General features: G+C 33.9%; 2 protein-coding genes across 5 annotated transcripts; one reads left to right on the top strand and one right to left on the bottom strand.

Annotated features, from left to right (window-relative positions):
- Window positions 1-1,460: 1,460 nt before the first annotated feature.
- Window positions 1,461-2,867, top strand: LOC107929462 (glycine-rich protein A3). 4 transcript variants are annotated; one of them, XM_041074386.1, is made up of 3 exons: window positions 1,461-1,660; window positions 2,070-2,327; window positions 2,438-2,867. In XM_041074386.1, the coding sequence occupies exons 2-3, from the start codon at window positions 2,093-2,095 to the stop codon at window positions 2,695-2,697; spliced, it is 495 nt and encodes a 164-aa protein (XP_040930320.1). In that variant the 5' UTR covers window positions 1,461-1,660; window positions 2,070-2,092; the 3' UTR covers window positions 2,698-2,867. The 4 variants fall into 4 exon arrangements, with proteins under 4 accessions (XP_040930320.1, XP_040930322.1, XP_040930321.1 ...); XM_041074388.1 differs by having other exon boundaries at window positions 1,599-1,656; XM_041074387.1 differs by having other exon boundaries at window positions 1,607-1,745.
- A 1,817-nt stretch (window positions 2,868-4,684) lies between these two features.
- LOC107929447 (ABC transporter E family member 2) lies at window positions 4,685-10,028 on the bottom strand. The gene is made up of 12 exons (XM_016860873.2): window positions 9,723-10,028; window positions 9,032-9,117; window positions 8,834-8,931; window positions 8,608-8,725; window positions 8,438-8,527; window positions 7,476-7,780; window positions 7,190-7,385; window positions 6,919-7,104; window positions 6,543-6,812; window positions 5,367-5,612; window positions 5,115-5,253; window positions 4,685-5,023 (listed from the first exon to the last, which is right to left on the bottom strand). The coding sequence occupies exons 1-11, from the start codon at window positions 9,823-9,825 to the stop codon at window positions 5,134-5,136; spliced, it is 1,818 nt and encodes a 605-aa protein (XP_016716362.1). The 5' UTR covers window positions 9,826-10,028; the 3' UTR covers window positions 4,685-5,023; window positions 5,115-5,133.
- Between the last annotated feature and the right edge of the window lie 7,433 nt (window positions 10,029-17,461).

Below are 17,461 nucleotides of genomic sequence, written 5' to 3'. Positions count from 1 at the left end.
GTAAGCTTAGAGTTCTAATTGTATTCAGCTTTTAATTATAGCTATTGATATACTGTGAGGCTCAACTATAAATAGAGACCTCTTTGCTCATTGTATATTCATTGAGTTATTAATAAGAATTTTGAGAGTATTCACTCAAACTTTTCTCTCAAGTGTTCTTGCTTTTGTTCATCTTTCAAGGCTCGTTCTTACTTCGTTCTTCTGTTGTTCTTCGTGAAAATCTTAAGGGAATTCTATTGAATCCTTTATCGTTGCGAGTGAAGTTGACTTGGGCGTTTTTGCTGCTGAATCTTTTTTTTGTTACAAGTTAGGCTGACTTAGGCGTTTTGAGCAGAGAAACTGCCTAAGGCCGCACGGATCGCGTGGGAAAACTCTAAGTCCGTGACAGTTGGTATCAGAGCCAAGGTTCGAAGCCACCGTTGAAAGATGTCAAAAGAAGTTGGGGGAGTGGAGACCCGTGGGAGGGCTAGGAAAGCCAACCAATCATTTAAAAAGGATATCTTTAAGTGACTAAAATGAAAATGTAAACATGATGAGACGTATATAATCAATTGTCATTAAAAATTTGATGCTTAAGTGACTAAAATATAAACACTTCAAAAATTAAGTGATAAAATTGCAAAAAAAAATCATTTTTACCCTTTAATTAGATAGTGGCGGATAACCAACCAGGTGGGACATGGTGCAGTATTTAAATTGACTTGGAAAGCAGCCAAAATGATGTACCCCCTACGTTACATGTACCTCAACATGTTTAACTATTATACAATTTTAAATATACCTATTCGTAAATCAATCAAGTTATCTACCCAACTTGAATTGAAATTAATAAAAAAATGTTTTATTTTTATTTAAACTTAGAATATCTTTTATAGCTTTAAAACTAAAAAAAGTTTTTGTAGGTCAAAAACGAATAAAATGGTTATTCTTTTGTAACCATTAAAAACTTATTAACTTTGGTTTTATAATAATTATATTTAGTTAGATTTCATACAATGTCTAAAATTTGATGTCAATCAATAATTAAATTTCATATCTATTTACCTATTAAATAAAATTATTCAGACTTTTAAGCTATAACCAATAGAGAGAACATATTATATTATAAACTAATATATATATGTGTTTAACATTTTATTTATTTTTCAAATGTATAGGATTTTTTTTTCGTTATTTGAAGAGTCTTGATCTTGATATTGGTATTGACATTATTGTAATGTAGGAGGATACGAGTTTGAATACGTTGAAAGGTATTATCTTCTTATTTATGAGTTGAAGAGGTATTATGAGTAGTTCTAGACATTAGATCAAAAAGAGCGGATATAATCATACCATATAATGAAATTATTCAAAACAAAAACAAAAAAAGTACAAGGATCAAAATATAAAGTGCGCTATAGAGTAAGGAGCTGTAGAGGAAATTTACCAATGAAATATACGCAAAGAAGAAAAGATTCCATGACTTAGGGCTAAGGTAAAAATGGAGGTTGTAGTCCACGTGTCGTTGTCATTTAACATTAGCTAGCCGCGTCGTTTACGCGTTAGAGCAACGCGTGGAATCTCTCCTTTGTTAATTTCAAAGTGAATATATAAATATGCTAAAATATCTCCTCCCAAGACTTCCATTCCGATATCAGTCTGACTTGCTCTGTAACCGTAGGTACACACATATCTCTTCTTTTCTCTGCCTAATTTATTTTTCTTTTTCTTTTTTCTTTTTTCGAAATTTTATCTCATAGTCATAGGTAATTTGTTCTATGATCCTTTGTGTTATAGTCTTCGAAATTCCATAAAAGAAAAAAAAGAAAAGGCGTTGACTGTTTTTTACGATCTCAATTCTTTTTTTCTCAAGTTTATGTTCTAGTTGTTGATTCATTGTTATGGGAATTTCGTTGAATTTTTGTTTTTGGTAAATTTCATACTTTATTCAGTATTCGTGATTTGTTTCCTTGGGGGAATCATTTACAGATCCTTGTTATCATGTTGTGCCTTTTTTATCATTATTATTTTGATCTAAGTTTATATGTGATCATTTCATTTATGCATTTTTTTTTCTGTTTGTTCCACAGAAGTGATTATTGGTTGAGAAATCATGGGGAAGGACAAGCATAAGCCTGATGATAAGGGTCTGTTTTCACATCTTGCTCATGGTCTTAGTCATGGTGGTCATGGACACCCTCCTGGTGCATACCCTCCACCTCCTGGCGGATATCCACCTGCTGGAGCTTACCCACCTCAAGGCTATCCACCAGCTGGCTACCCTCCTCAAGGAGGATACCCCCCTCACGGCTATCCACCATCTGGCTATCCTGGTGCATCCCATTCAGGTAAAACTTCCTACATAATCGTAATGTGGTCCAAGTTTGTTATGTTAAATGTGAGATGCCAATAATTAATTACCCTTTTTGTGTGTGTGTGTGTGTGTGTGTGTGTGCAGGGCACGGTGGCATGGGAGCGCTGCTTGCAGGTGGTGCAGCAGCTGCCGCAGCTGCTATGGGGGCTCACCACGTGTCTCACGGTGCTCATGGTGCTCATGGTGCTTATGGTGCTCATGGGTTTGGTCATGGTCATCATGGGAAGTTCAAACATCATGGTGGTGGGAAGTTTAAGCATCATGGGGGGAAATTCAAGCACGGGAAGCATGGGAAATTCAAGCACGGAAAGCATGGAGGCGGCAAATTCAGGAAGTGGAAGTGATTTTACTGCCCGCAAAAGCATGGAGTATGGGGAGTCAAAACTGATATAGTGTGGAATAAGTGAATGTAATAATAATAATTTGACTTCAACTGCTTTGTATTGAATAATCAGAGACTTGTTTTTCTTTCTTTTTAATTGTTGATATATAACAATAACAACATTTGATTCAACGATCTGATATATGCATTACGACTTGCGAGACATAACTCGGAACATGTCACTGTAAACCCTGTATATTTCAACTTTGAAGCAATGAGTAGTTTGTCCATAAACCTGATAAGTTGCTAAATGGGCGGTGTAGGTCTGGAGTATCATATCTTTCCCATTCTACCCGTGTTTTTTGTCAGTAACTTGTATATGTTTTTCGTACTAAACTTTGTTCTCTTTTCTTTTTTGAGTTAATGAAGTCACACTTACAAAAATAAAATAAAGAAGAGTTTAAAATTTATTATTATTATTTTTAAAATATAAAATAAAGTAAAATTTTTAATTATAAATACATGTTAATTACCTAAAAACTTACGAGGACAAATCGTGTTTGAACTGTTGTAATTTTTGAAAGTTTTAAATGGGATATTTGATCTTTAAATCATTTCGTTCAAAACTTTTTATAATTTTATATTAGCATTCTTAAAACATGTTCTATTTTATTTTATTTTATCTCACTATAAGATTCTTAAAGTATCATAAAAATCTAAGATTTTGAAGATTATCTGAAATCTCAAGTACCTAATAACTTTTTGAAATTATGAACATATATAAATATGCCTGATTATTAATCAAGTTGAATCTAGATTTAAGCACTCCTAACCCTTCCATTATAATATGATATCTTTTTGTAAAACTAATACATCGGGATGCAGGGGAAACTAAAAATTGTACCAAAACTATTATTCTTTCTCCTCCACCTCTTCTCTTTCTTCTTCTTTTAAACTTTCTTCTTTCATAAAATATGTTATTATAACGTACGTGCTCAGAATTAAATGTCTCGTTTGGTTACTAGTGTAATAATATAATGAAAGTTTATTTATCTACGTATTACAATAGTTAAATATAAAATATGAATAGTTAGTACTGAAAAGATGAATAAAATTATTGTAAAAAGTAACTCTTCAAAATAATCGATTTCTTTTTCTTTTCTAAAATTAAGCCATGAGAGGGATTAAATATTACCAATTATGTTAATTTATTGCTAACTCATACACTCAATCATACTTCTTTTATTGCTAACTCATACACTCAAACATACTTCCACCAAACATAGCAAGAAAACGTGACTGAAATGCTCCAATTATACATAGTTCATTAATTATATTAGTTACCCAAATATGTCACACATATGTAATTACACTCAGATTTAATTATTAATTATCTTACCAAACACTAACTATCCATTTTGTTTTTGAAAATATTTCTTGTTTTTTATTTTCTATTATTTAAAAGTTAAAAAGCAGTAAACAAAATTTCAATAATAAAATGTATAGTACATTGTTTACTTACAAAAAAATGATAAATAAAATAAAACAAAAAATTACTACATTTATATGAATTTTAACTAGTGTAAGGGATTTTGATATTTAAAAATTTTATGAATAAAGAAAATAAAACATGTTCATTGAAAAAAAAAAGTTCTATTTTTCTTTAGTTCAAATATTTCCATTTTTCAAAATTTTAACCAAACATATTTTCTTTACTATTTTCCATTCTCCCTATTTCCTCAGACCAACCAGCGTCTAATATTATTCTTGGACTTGTTGAAAATTAGAAATTTAAATTACAAATATTTTTAGTGGTCTAATTAGATTTGGTTTGATGCAAACATAAATATGACATCACATAACATTCAAAATGTTTGTGCAGCCGATCAATTTGAAAATTGACCCTAATTCTACCTCATGCACACCACGTTTCCATCAAATTTTAATATTCAGTCGATCCTCACTCGATGAATCAATACTTTAGACCTAAACTAAGCATTTAGCCTTGATAAAGTAAAAGGGTAATAATAATAATAATAATAATTCTCTAGCTACATGGATAATTCAAAGCTCTCTCATGTCAACAGCATACCTTTGCTCTTAAAAGTAAATAAAACAGGAGTATCAGTATTCCTGACTCATAAAATATCAACCAAAATTGCTAAAACATAAAGAAAAGCACACTGTAGGATAATTGAAATATTTTTCTAAAACAAATGGCTTGCCGCCTCATGGATACCATCAACGGACCTCTTCTCAGCTTATCAACATACCATCACTGCTCCACTCAGAGATCCCGGGAATACCCAACATTCACGTCTTGTTGTTCATCTCATCACAATTGACAACTGCAATGGACAAACACTACCAAGTTCAGTACCCTCCACATCGAGATACTACAATCCATAAACTACACAACAGAAAAGAATGATTTCTCACCTGCCAGTAGATGTGTCGATCAATCATCTAGGTAATAATATGACCCAGCAGACTTTTGCTCTCTATCCTTGGTTGAGTCCAGTTTGTTGATTCTCGGTCGGTAATTGGTTGGGTCCCGCCTAAAAGTGATGTCCAGATGCTGTAGAACGCAACAACGAATAACATTGAGCACAACCAGAAACTTCAACCGAATAGCACAATCAAAATACAAGGGAAGTACAGAACCGAAGGGGCAACAGCTGCGAAACTCACAGATAGGAACAGATTCATGCCAGTTAACAAGGACTGAGGAGCGTTTGCAATACAATCCACTGAAGGCTTCCCCTCGTAGACAATAACTCTATCTGCGAGGTAAGTCGCCATTATAAAATCATGCTCGACCACAAACGCAGTTTTCTTTGCATGGAGGATAAACCTCTTTATGACTTTAGAAGCAACAATACGCTGCTCGGAGTCAAGATAAGCACTTGGTTCATCTATCAGATAAATATCTGCTGGCTGCATGGAATAAAACATACATATGCATCAGGAAGGATAAAAAATTGGACAACCCATAAGACTTTAAATTTGAAAAGCAAATACATAACAAAGAAAATGGCATACCAACATTTCGCTGAAAAAGAAAAAGAAATGGAAAACTGAATAAAAAGTTAGGAACATAACAATGCAACTCCAAATTAGGAACATCTAAAACAAAATAGAACTTGATCTATCTCATCACTTGACTTTGTATAGCTATAACTCCGATCCAGAGAAACTATAATATAATAGCTCTCAATTCCTAGTATTTGCCAAAGAACCACATATCTCATATAATGTTAAAGAAACAAGTTTAGAAAATACAAAATGGAGACAATAATGTGTCTCAGTGCAGCATGTTTTCCACACCTTTACTTAGGAATACCACAACTTGGATATTTAAATTATTATAAACACCACAAAGTTGAAAAGTCTATATCAGCTCTTCAGCACAACCAAGTAGCCTAAAAGGGATATAATGTTAAAGAAATAAGTTTAGCAAAAACAAAATGGAGACAATAATGTGCCTCAGTCCAGCATGTTTTCCACACCTTTACTTAGGAATACCACAACTTGGATATTCAGTTATTATGAACACCACAGAGTTGAAAAGTCTATATCAGCTCTTCAGCACACCCAAGTAGCCTAAAACGGATATAGTGGAACACAAATCCAAACAAGTAAATACTAGCGTGCAGCTGCAGGCACACCACACATACACATGTAAACCCGCAAGAAGATGTATGTGCATGAAAGGTAATGCTTAGTGTTAAAAGGTGTTATTCCATAACACTTAGGTTAGAATGAAGTAAGCGCACTAACCAGCACCCCCAACAATTTAGGGTCAAGACTTGGAAAATTTATCTTTGAAATATATCATTATCTTTTGGGTAATTCAGGAACATTTACCTTTCCAAGACATAAGCATAATGCAACTCTTTGCAGCTCTCCTCCAGAGAGATTAACCACTTCCTGATCCATTAATTGCTCAATGAGAAGAGGCTTCATCACATCTGAAACAAACTGGGGGTGCATGTATGAATCACGTATCTTTTGATGCAGCAAGTGCCGGACAGTAGATTGAAATTTGGGACTGATCTTTTGAGGTTTGTATGAAACATTAAACTCAGGTATCTCCACATCTGAACCTTCTACGTTATCAGGTTTCAACAAACCAGCCTGCAGGTTATCCAATAATATTGATCAACTTATGCAAGAGATGAGATCAACGATGAATTAAAACAGGTAATATAACAAATGCACAAATGATGAAAGAGCAAAATACCAGCATACGAATAAATGTGGTCTTCCCAGTACCATTCTCACCCAGCATTACAATAATCTGAGAATCAGTAAATTCACCCTCCATAACTTTAAGTTTAAAATTGCCCTGAGTTTTAGTCATGGTTGGGTATTTGTATCGTGCATAGGTTTCAATTTCTTCAGCACTTTCCTGTGGGGTCTCAGCTACCTAAAACAAAGGGGAAACAGATAGGTCAAGAAAAGAATTTAAAGATGAATGATGTGTGCACAAATAACAATAGAAACAGGTTTACCTTGAAGGTTAACGATTCATCTCGAAACCTTAGATTTTCAGTAGGTACAAATCCAGCCAAGAAGATATTGATTCCCTCTCTTACAGAGAAGGGAAGGGTTACGACTCCATATGCACCCGGTTTTCCATACAAGCAGCAAATGAAATCCGACAAGTAATCCAGGACACTAAGATCATGCTCAACCACAATAACATAGCTGAAATACAAAATATAAAAGCACGGTTACCCTAATTAGAACCATTCAAACTATAAGAAGCATGCAGGACTAAGGACAAAGGAGATTTACCTATTAGGCCTGAGCAGAGATCGAATGACCTGTGCTGCTTTCAGTCTCTGTTTAACATCAAGGTAACTTGAAGGCTCATCAAACATATAAATCTCAGCATTCTGTATGGCGACAACAGCAATAGCAAATCTCTGGAGCTCCCCACCTGATAAATCCCCAACATTACGATCTATGACCTGGTTTAGTTCAAGATCAGCACAGAGTTCGGCCTTCATCTCTCTCTCATCTTTTTGGTCAAGCACCTGTCCCACATTGCCTTGGACTGCCTTTGGAATATGATCAACATACTGTGGCTTGATGATGGCCTGATTAATATAAAAATATTTAGCAAATATCAAGGCAAAACAGGGAATTGCAGGACACTTATTAAGTTGCCATGATTAGGGAAGCAATGATACAAAATATATAAACGTTGACAATATTGACAATTATTATCAATCATTGCATTTTCTTCTGCGCTCCATAGTTATGTAGCTTTACATAACAGGTAAAGAGTAGGATTCCACATGATCAGTAAACTATACTATCTTAACAGCAAAACGAAACTGGTTTAGTTTCACATAAGTTCTCCACCAAGGCTTCTCAAGGGTCCAAGATTTAGACTTCATAGAAAATCAATACCTATGCTGGAAATATAATGAAAGTGGAAGAAACAAAAAGGATGTGGTTAAACTATTTCTGTAAATTTACATATAGTGTATCACAGAATCTGTTTAATGGAAAAATATTAAAATCTATGAAAGTCAGAACTTGACGCTGAAGCAATCCCACTCATTGAATCTCACAACCTAAGAGTCGGAAAAATCTTGGAACAAACTAGCAAGATCATTAGAGAAGGCCTTGACATAGTATGCAACTAGATTATCTGGAACTCTCATCATTTTCTGTATTAGAACTTAATAACAAATATAAAGAAACAAGAAAGTAGAAGATGCAGGATCAAATATTATGCAAAGAAGCACCTTGAGATTATCCTCCAAGATGCGGGTAAAATAGTTCTGCAACTCAGATCCTCGAAAGTAGGTCAAGATTTCCTGCCAATCTGGAGGATTCTGCAAATAGGTTATCCAAATAGGTAAAGAAAGCACACAGCTAAAGAAGCAATTACAGAAACAAAACTTCAAATAAATACATTGAAACGACCCAAGTTTGGCTTTAGCTTCCCAGCCAAAACTTTAAGAGCAGTTGATTTTCCAATGCCATTGGTTCCAACCAGACCAAGAACTTGCCCAGGCCTTGGAACTGGTAACCTGAAATTGCAATTCAAAACCATCTCAAAATGGAGGTGGTGGGAGAAAGAAAAAAAGAAAGCATGCAAAAATTACAAAATTTTTCAAGAACAATATGAACGAACAAACCTGTGTAGTTTAAAAGTATTGGGGCCATATCTATGGGTTGTATCTTTATCCAAATCCCTTGGTAAGTTGATGATTTGAATTGCTTCAAATGGGCATTTCTGCATCAGAAGATAAGTGGTTCAGCTTTAGACACATACTATTTGTCATCTGCGAACATAGAAACCAACACGAATTCGATATCAAAGTGAAGTTACATACCTTGACACAGATGCCACAACCAATGCACAACTCCTCAGAGATGAAAGCAATCTTTGAGGCAGGGGTAACCTCAATGCAAAGTTTCCCTGCAGAAGGAGAAACAAAGTGAGATAGACTATCTGAAGCAGGAGAGAATAGATAAACTAGACCCAAGTAGCAGGCTAACAGCTGACTTGAATATCATGTGTCCGACAGGACAAATAAGTTACAAGCATTAACAATATCCAAAATGCAAGTCTAGAATGATGATTAATTAGTTTACAACTATAAGGCCATTTGTGGAGTTAAATAAAACTCCACTGGCAGTGCTCAGAATAATCCTATATACATGCTGTCAGAAACATTATTGTGACAAGAACTCCGTATCCAAGAAATATAGTTTCCTCCTAACAATCTGTTATCTTATACTTCTTCACTGTTCTTCTATATTCGTCCCTATTTCTTTCAGGTTACCGGCTGATATTAATCCGGCTTGCAACACAAGCACAGTAAGTTTCCTTGATACTTTCACCGATTCTCCAATAATCAACATCGTTCGGGAAGAAATAATGAAACAATACATTTAAGGTAATTCGATTAAGATGAAATTAGATTAACCCCTAATTCTAAATCTCCAAAAACAGGAAAACAATTCCATACTAAAAAAAATGAAAAAGATAATCAGTAACGGGAAGAATAAAGTTTATGTTACCAGTTTTAACAACAGGACAGCTCTTCTTGCATTCCTGACGGCACTTCTTGGGCTTGCAGCGGTCGGAGCTGACAATCGCGATACGCGTCAAGCGATCCGCCATCTCTCCGTCGGATTTACAAAACGAAAACCGATGGATTTATTAGGTGTAGGGATTTGAAGATCGGGCTGCGTTTATTTAGCTTATGGAAAAAGGAGGAGAAAAAGAGGGAGGAGGCGTGTGCTTCGATCGGGACGGAGATGAGGTGAGCGTAGAGCACACGCAACGCACGTGGAGGGACTTTTAGGGTTTTCTCTCTGTTTTAGTGTTTTACTGTTTACATTTATGACTTTTTTATATGTTTCTTTCTCCGTTTTCTAGGTTAAATTCTTCTAGAAGTCCCTGTATTTTTCAAAAGTTGTGGACTTAGTCCCTATACCTTTATTTGATCAATTTTAGTCCCCATAAATTTCAAATTGATAAATTTTAGTCCTTTTACTTTCCAAAATTTAAAATTTTAGTCCTGGCCCAAACAATAGCAGTTAAATTTATTTGATTAAATTTAATTACTAGTCCTATACTATGTACAATTATAGATTTAATCCATTTTCTCTAATTTGATCATTTTAAATCCCTATACTTTTCAAAACTTGAAATTACAATCTTAATTCAAATGAGTAATCCATTAATTAGATTTTTAGTGAGTAATACGTGGAAATAATAACATATAATAATATTAACACATTAGATTTTGTAGTAGTGGAACTTTACTTAATGAATTTAGCAATTATTATTTGGTGATAATTGAAATTTAAAAATTTTGAAAGTAAAAAGACAAAAAATGACCAAATAAAAGTATAGGGGTTAAATCCACAACTTTTACTAATCGCAAATACTAATAGTAGAGTTTAAACTTTTTTTAATATGACTTTATGTTTCTTGTGCGATTTACTGTTGATATTTTTTGTCAAATATTGCTATTACTCCCTGTACTATGAATAAGTTGCAAATTTAGTTTATATATTCTAATTTGTTACTTTTAGTTCTTATACTTTTCAGATTTTGAAATTTTAGTCTTTAACCAAATGGTAACATTAAATTCGTTAAGTTAAATTCTCTTATTTCCAAAATCTTATATGACCAATATAATATATTACATGTGCAAATGTCAAGTTAGCTTGCTATTATTATATGACACTAAAAATAACCATATTATTATACTTTAATTGATTTAATGTCTACAATTTGCGTCAACTTATATTTCAAAATTTGAAAAGTATAGCAAACTAAAAATGATCAAATTAGAGAATAGAGACTAAATTCATAACTTACACATAATACGTCACTAAAGTAGAATTTGACCTAACAAATTTAATACTTACCATTTGGACCAATATTGAAATTTCATAGTTCAAAAAGTACAAACTAAACTATAATTGACCAAATTAGAGTATTAAATTAAATCCATAACTTACTCATAGTATATTAACAAATAACAAATTTTTGTTTTGAATAGCATAAATATGCCTTCTAATACTTGAGTTTGATTTTTAATGTTCAGATTGATATCTATATTTTTTGTCCTGATATGTACCAAAATTTGATTCTCATCACATATTTTAATCTATTTTTGTAACTCCTATAAAATTAGATGATGTGGATCAATCAGATTTAAACAAGCGACAATATGCCACATCAATTTGATAAAAACAACTAACATGTGTGATGAAAATTAAATTCAAGTAACGATCTAGAAACATAAATTGTTGTAAATCATTTGATAAAATAGATGTCCATAACCCCCAATTTCATCCTATTGTAACTCCTAAAAAATGAATATCCATAACCCCTAAATTCATTAGTTTGTAACCCTTAAATAATTTATAAGATACATTAATGTTGGTCTTTAATGTTTTGTAACTTATGGTTTTTGAAGTCTTATAAATAGAGGGCATGTACAAGCTTATAAGAGGCCAATGTGGAAGTTAAATAATCCTTTCATCTTTTGTCCATTCTATATTTCTTTTAGTTTTATATCCTTTCTATATTTCTTCTAATTTTATAATATAAATAACTATTTTAATATTGAATCTTAAAAATTATATTTATAGGTTACATTTTTTGGTCTTCATCCAATTACAGAGGCCCACAATAATTGTGCACCAAACCAAAAATTTTTTTGCCTCATTTTGTACATACATTAAAATTTTCTTCAATTTATATGGATATTGTTGTCAATGTAGGAGGGCGTGGCTTCGAATGCGTTAAAACGCATTATCCTCCTACTTATGGGTTGGAGAAGGGCTATGGGTAGCTCTAGACATTGTGTCAAAAAGAGCAGATATGATCGACACCTATAATGAGATTGTTCAAAAAAGTTTTTGAACAGTGGGCAGTGAAAATACAAACAATTTTCATGTGTCAAGTCCGCTCCAATCCACAATGTTGTGCATTTTCTATTTTCTTTAATGTTTTAAAAAAAATTAGTTCATAAGCTAATTCAGTATGTTTATTGATTTAATTGGTTTAATCAAATATTCAATATTGAATACTAATATTTTATCTCTTCATTGAGATAAATAATATTATATTTCAAGAAATTGAGTCACCAAGCATGGAACAACTACATCGCCATTTCACTTAACATCTTTTTCGGAGTAACAACTCTTATTGTTCAGAACAATTATTGTTCAAGAATAGCTATTTCCAGAATAGTTACGCTCAAAACTGGGCTTTAGTTAGAATAATTGACATTCAGTGTAGTTGTTATTGTAACACCCCAAACCTGTATCTCTCGTTGGAACCGGGTTATGGAGCATTACCGGAGTTGTAACACTCGTTACCCATATTCAATGCCAGAACAGGGTACAAGGCATTACCGGACTTAAACACAAGCAAACATACATTTCCGAGTAATAAATTTTTGTCCAATTTAAAACCATTTGCAAATACTCATAAAGTCCCTAATATGAGACTACGAGGCCTAAAACATACATTGGAAGTGATTCAGGACTAAACCGAGAACTTTAGAAAATTTTACAGCACTTAAATTTTTTTTTACTAAATAGGGGTCACACGTCCGTGTTGATATGGGACACGCCTGTGTGGGCAGGCCATGTGGTCATATACGCCCATGTCTCTAACCCGTATACCTCTCTGTTTGTCACCCAAGAACAAATTGAAGACACACGGCCAAGTCACACGCCCGTGTGCTAGGCCGTGTGGTCGATTTGAAATTTATGATTTTTCATTAAATAGGTACAGACTTCACACTCCCAGGACACACGTCCGTGCCTGAGGCCATGTCATCCATACGGCTGAGACACACGCCCGTGTCTCTGCCCGTATGCTCAATTTTGAACATTCTGTTTCTCAAAATTGAGGTGCAGGGGACACACGGTCAAAACACATGCCCATGAGGCAGACCGTGTGTCACACACGGCCTAGACACACACCCGTGTGTCTACCCGTGTGGACAAAAATAAGGTTATTTACCAAGCTTTTTTACCACCTTTTTATGCACACACCTATACAACATAACATAGTACCAATCCAAGCATATACATACAACCAAATCAGCCACAACCAAGATATTAACACATCATTCATATGCTATTATCTATTATACACAAACATCACATACTCATCAACTTAAATCATGTAAATTCCTACATCCATGAAAAGCATCATCATATAAATTACTTATACCAATAGTAGCCAATTTCAAATGGCCTTATACAAAATGAACTTTGAACCAATATAAGCCAACATATTAGGCCAAATCAATTATGACACATAACAAAATGACCAAGTCCCCTATACATGCCATAACTCTAAACGTTGAATTCATTAATACCAAAATAATTGTTGATAGCGTGAGTGGATCTCCGACGATCTTCGATCCCCTAGCTAGCTTGGTGACACTATAAAACAAGGGAAAGGAAGGGGAGTAAGCTATAATGCTTAGTAAGTTCTTATGCAAATAATAAACATCATAACTACACATCTAACATACAATTAACATGATGTAAGTTAACATAAATGCTATTAAAATCTCATGATCATAGATTTGCTCAATCACAACCTTAACGAGAGCTCATCACATATCGAGCTCATTACGTTTGAGTTTTACGTACATACTTGTACCAACTTGCAAGACAACCATAGTCTTTCACAACTTTGACATTTCCGTTGAACACTAGGAATATTAACGGATACTCGAAAATCTTGCACATGAGTACCATATATGCAGCCAAAGCTACCTCATATCTCATAATACATATAGGCTCGTTTTTGAGCTATTCACGGGCCTGCTCACACAAGTTGTTAGTTAGACGTAGCTACACAGTGCTACTTACACAAGCTGTTAGGTATCCGCAGCTCATACCGGACTACCCGACCACTAGTAGAACGTACGAAACCAGCACCCGGATCACATAATCACATGGGTTCTTAATGACATGTCACTCGTATCCTATTTTATTCCTAAGGCTCAACCGGGAATTCTCGCTTGTCGAAACTTCGTCGAATACGTCCAAAGAGTCAATCAAAATTCATACAATATTAAAGCATTTAAAACATAAATATAACAATGCATTATTTACATACGAACTTACCTTTGTACTAAAATAGTAAAATTTGACCTAATCATCAAACACTTTGTTTTTCCCCCGATCTAGGTCCAAACCTCGTTTTTCTTGATATATAATGACAAATTTAACTCACTTAATATTCAAATTATTCAATTCAGTCCAATAATAATATTATGGAAAAATTATATTTTTGACCCTAATATTTTACATTTTTACAATTTAGTCCCTAGGCTCGTAAAAAAGAAATGTATTCCATTTCTTCAAAACCTAAGCCTAGCCGAACCATTTTCATACTTATACCAGCCTACATTTTCCACTTAATCACACTTTTACTACTTATTTTATAACTTTTACAAATAGATCCTTTTTGACATTTCCATCAAAATCACCTAGCAAAAGTTGTTTATCTTACATCTAACATACATTTTCTACCATTAGGCATCAAAATACACAATTCTATATCATGGGTAAAAATTTAGACTTTGATTATTTCTTAAATTAGTGGTAGAAATAGATAGATCGGGTTACAATGACTTCAAAAATGTAAAAAAAAAATTAAAAACGAGGCAAGAATGGACTTACAATCGAGCTTGGAAGATGAACAAACCCCATCTATTTCTTCTTTAGTAATATTCAGCCATGGAAGAAGAAGATGGACAAGATTTTGGCTTTATTTTGCTTTTTAATTCATTTAATAACCAAATGACCAAAATGCCCTAATTTAAAACATAAAATTTCTCTTACTTCATGTCCAGTTTTGTCCACTAACTTAACAAATGGCCTAATTACCATTTAAGGACCTTCAATTTAAAATTTCATAGCAATTAGACACCTCTAGCTTCTAGAACACACATTTTGTACCTATTGCAATTTAGTCCTTTTTACTAAATTAAGCACTCAAACGTCAAATTTTTCGAACGAATTTTTCACAGAATCATTCCATAAAACTGTAGTCCATAAAAATAGAAGAAAAATAAATTTTTCTATTTTGAATTTGTGGTCCCAAAACCACTGTTCCGACTAGACCCAAAATCGAGCTGTTACAACTCTCCCCCCTTTAGGGATTTTCGTCCCTAAAAATCTTGTCAGAAAATAGGTTTGGGTACTGTTTTCTCATAGCTTCCTCAGGTTCCCACATAGCCTTTTCGACCCCATGTCGTTGCCATAAAACTTTCACTAGGGCTACTTTCACTAGGGCTACACTTTTATTTCTCAATTGTTTAACTTCCCGAGCTAAGATCTTGATTGTTCGTCACCATAAGTCATATCAGGTCGAATCTCAACTTCTGTCGATGAGATTTTATGCGAAGAATCTTGATCGATAACAGCGCAACATAGATACATGAAACACATAATGAATCCTTTCCAACTTTATCGGTAAAGCTAACCGATATGCCACTGGCCTTATTCTTTCAATAACCTCATACGGCCTAATGAAATGTGGACTTAACTTGCCTTTACGGCTAAATCTCAGAATTTTCTTCCACGGAGATACTTTGAGAAATACTTTATCACCAACCTGAAATTCAATCTCTTTTCTTTTGAAATCTGCGTACGACTTTTCTTGATATGAAGCGGCTTCCAAGCAATCACGGATTACGTTTACTTTTTCTTCGGTTTCTTTAACCAAATCAACCTTGTGAATCTGTCTCACTAAGTTCTATCCAATACAACGGAGTTTGACACTTGCAGCCATAAAATGCCTCATACGATGCGATCTTTATACTCGATTGAAAACTGTTATTATAAGCAAATTCGACCAAAGATAGATATCTTTCCCAACTACCTTCGAATTTTAGAACACAACATCGGAGCATATCTTTAAGAATCTGACCATCGGTCTGCGGATGAAAAGTGGTACTAAAATTTAACTTCATACCCAAAGTCTCTTATAATTTCTTCCAAAATCTCGAAGTAAACCTCAGATATCTATCCAAAATAATAGAAATAGGCACTCCTGCAATCTCACAATCTCAAAAATGTACAATTCAACTAACTTATCAAGTGAGTAGTCAGTACGTACAAGAATAAAATAAGTTGATTTCGTCAATCTATCATCAACAACTCAGATGGCATCTTTCTTTTTTGGAGTCAAAGGCAAACCCGTTACGAAGTCCATCGTAATCCTATCCCATTTCCATTCGGGTACCATCAGTGGATAGAGTAAAACCGAAGACACTTGGTGTTCTACTTTTACTTGTTGACATATCAAGCATCTCGAAACAAATTCCAAAATATCTCATTTCATACCTGACCACCAATACAATTTCTTCAAATCATTATACATCTTTGTACTACCTAGATGAACCAATAAACAACCATTGTGTGCCTCGTGTAGAATTTTATGAATAAGTTCATTATTTTTTGGTACACATGCTCTATCCCGGAACATCAAACAACCATCTGAACCGATCCTAAAGTCTGTATCTCTACCTGATTCACACTGAGCTCCTTTGGCTTGCAATTCACTATTATTTTTCTGAGCTTCACAAATTTGCTGAATAAATATCTGTCTAGCTCTCAAATCAGCCAAATTGAACCATCATTAGACAAAGTCAATCTCATATTCATAGCTCTCAAAACAAACAAGGACTTTCTGCTCAAAGCATCTGCGACTACATTCGCCTTTTTCAGATGATAATCAATCACTAGTTCATAATCCTTTAGTAACTCGAGCCATCTCTGTTGTCGCAAGTTCAGATCTTTCTGAGTCATCAAATATTTTAAACTCTTATGATCTGTAAAAATATGGCATTTCTCACCGTACAAATTATGACGCCAAATTTTCAAAGTAAAAACGATGGCAGCCAATTCCAAGTCGTGTGTCAGATAATTCTTCTCGTGCGGTTTCAACTATCTCGAGGCGTAAGCTACCACTTTGCCCTTTTGCATCAACACAAACCCAAACCATTCAATGAAGTGTCGCTATAAATTACAAATCTTTTTCCCGATTCAGATTGTACTAAAATCGGTGCCTCAGTCAGTAATGCTTTCAATTTCTCAAAACTTTGCTGACATTTTTTGGACCATTCAAATTTAACATCTTTTTGCAACAACTTGGTCACATGAGTAGCAATCATTGAAAATCTTTTGACAAAACCTCCATAATAATCTGCTAAGCCTAAAAAGCTTCTAACTTCAGACACATTCCTTGGCGGTTTCTAATC

This window comes from Gossypium hirsutum, chromosome A08, assembly GCF_007990345.1.
Source record: "Gossypium hirsutum isolate 1008001.06 chromosome A08, Gossypium_hirsutum_v2.1, whole genome shotgun sequence".
Classification (NCBI taxonomy): Eukaryota; Viridiplantae; Streptophyta; class Magnoliopsida; order Malvales; family Malvaceae; genus Gossypium; species Gossypium hirsutum.
The sequence above is the reverse complement of the archived record's forward strand: the minus strand, read 5'-3'. Positions and strand labels throughout refer to the sequence as shown.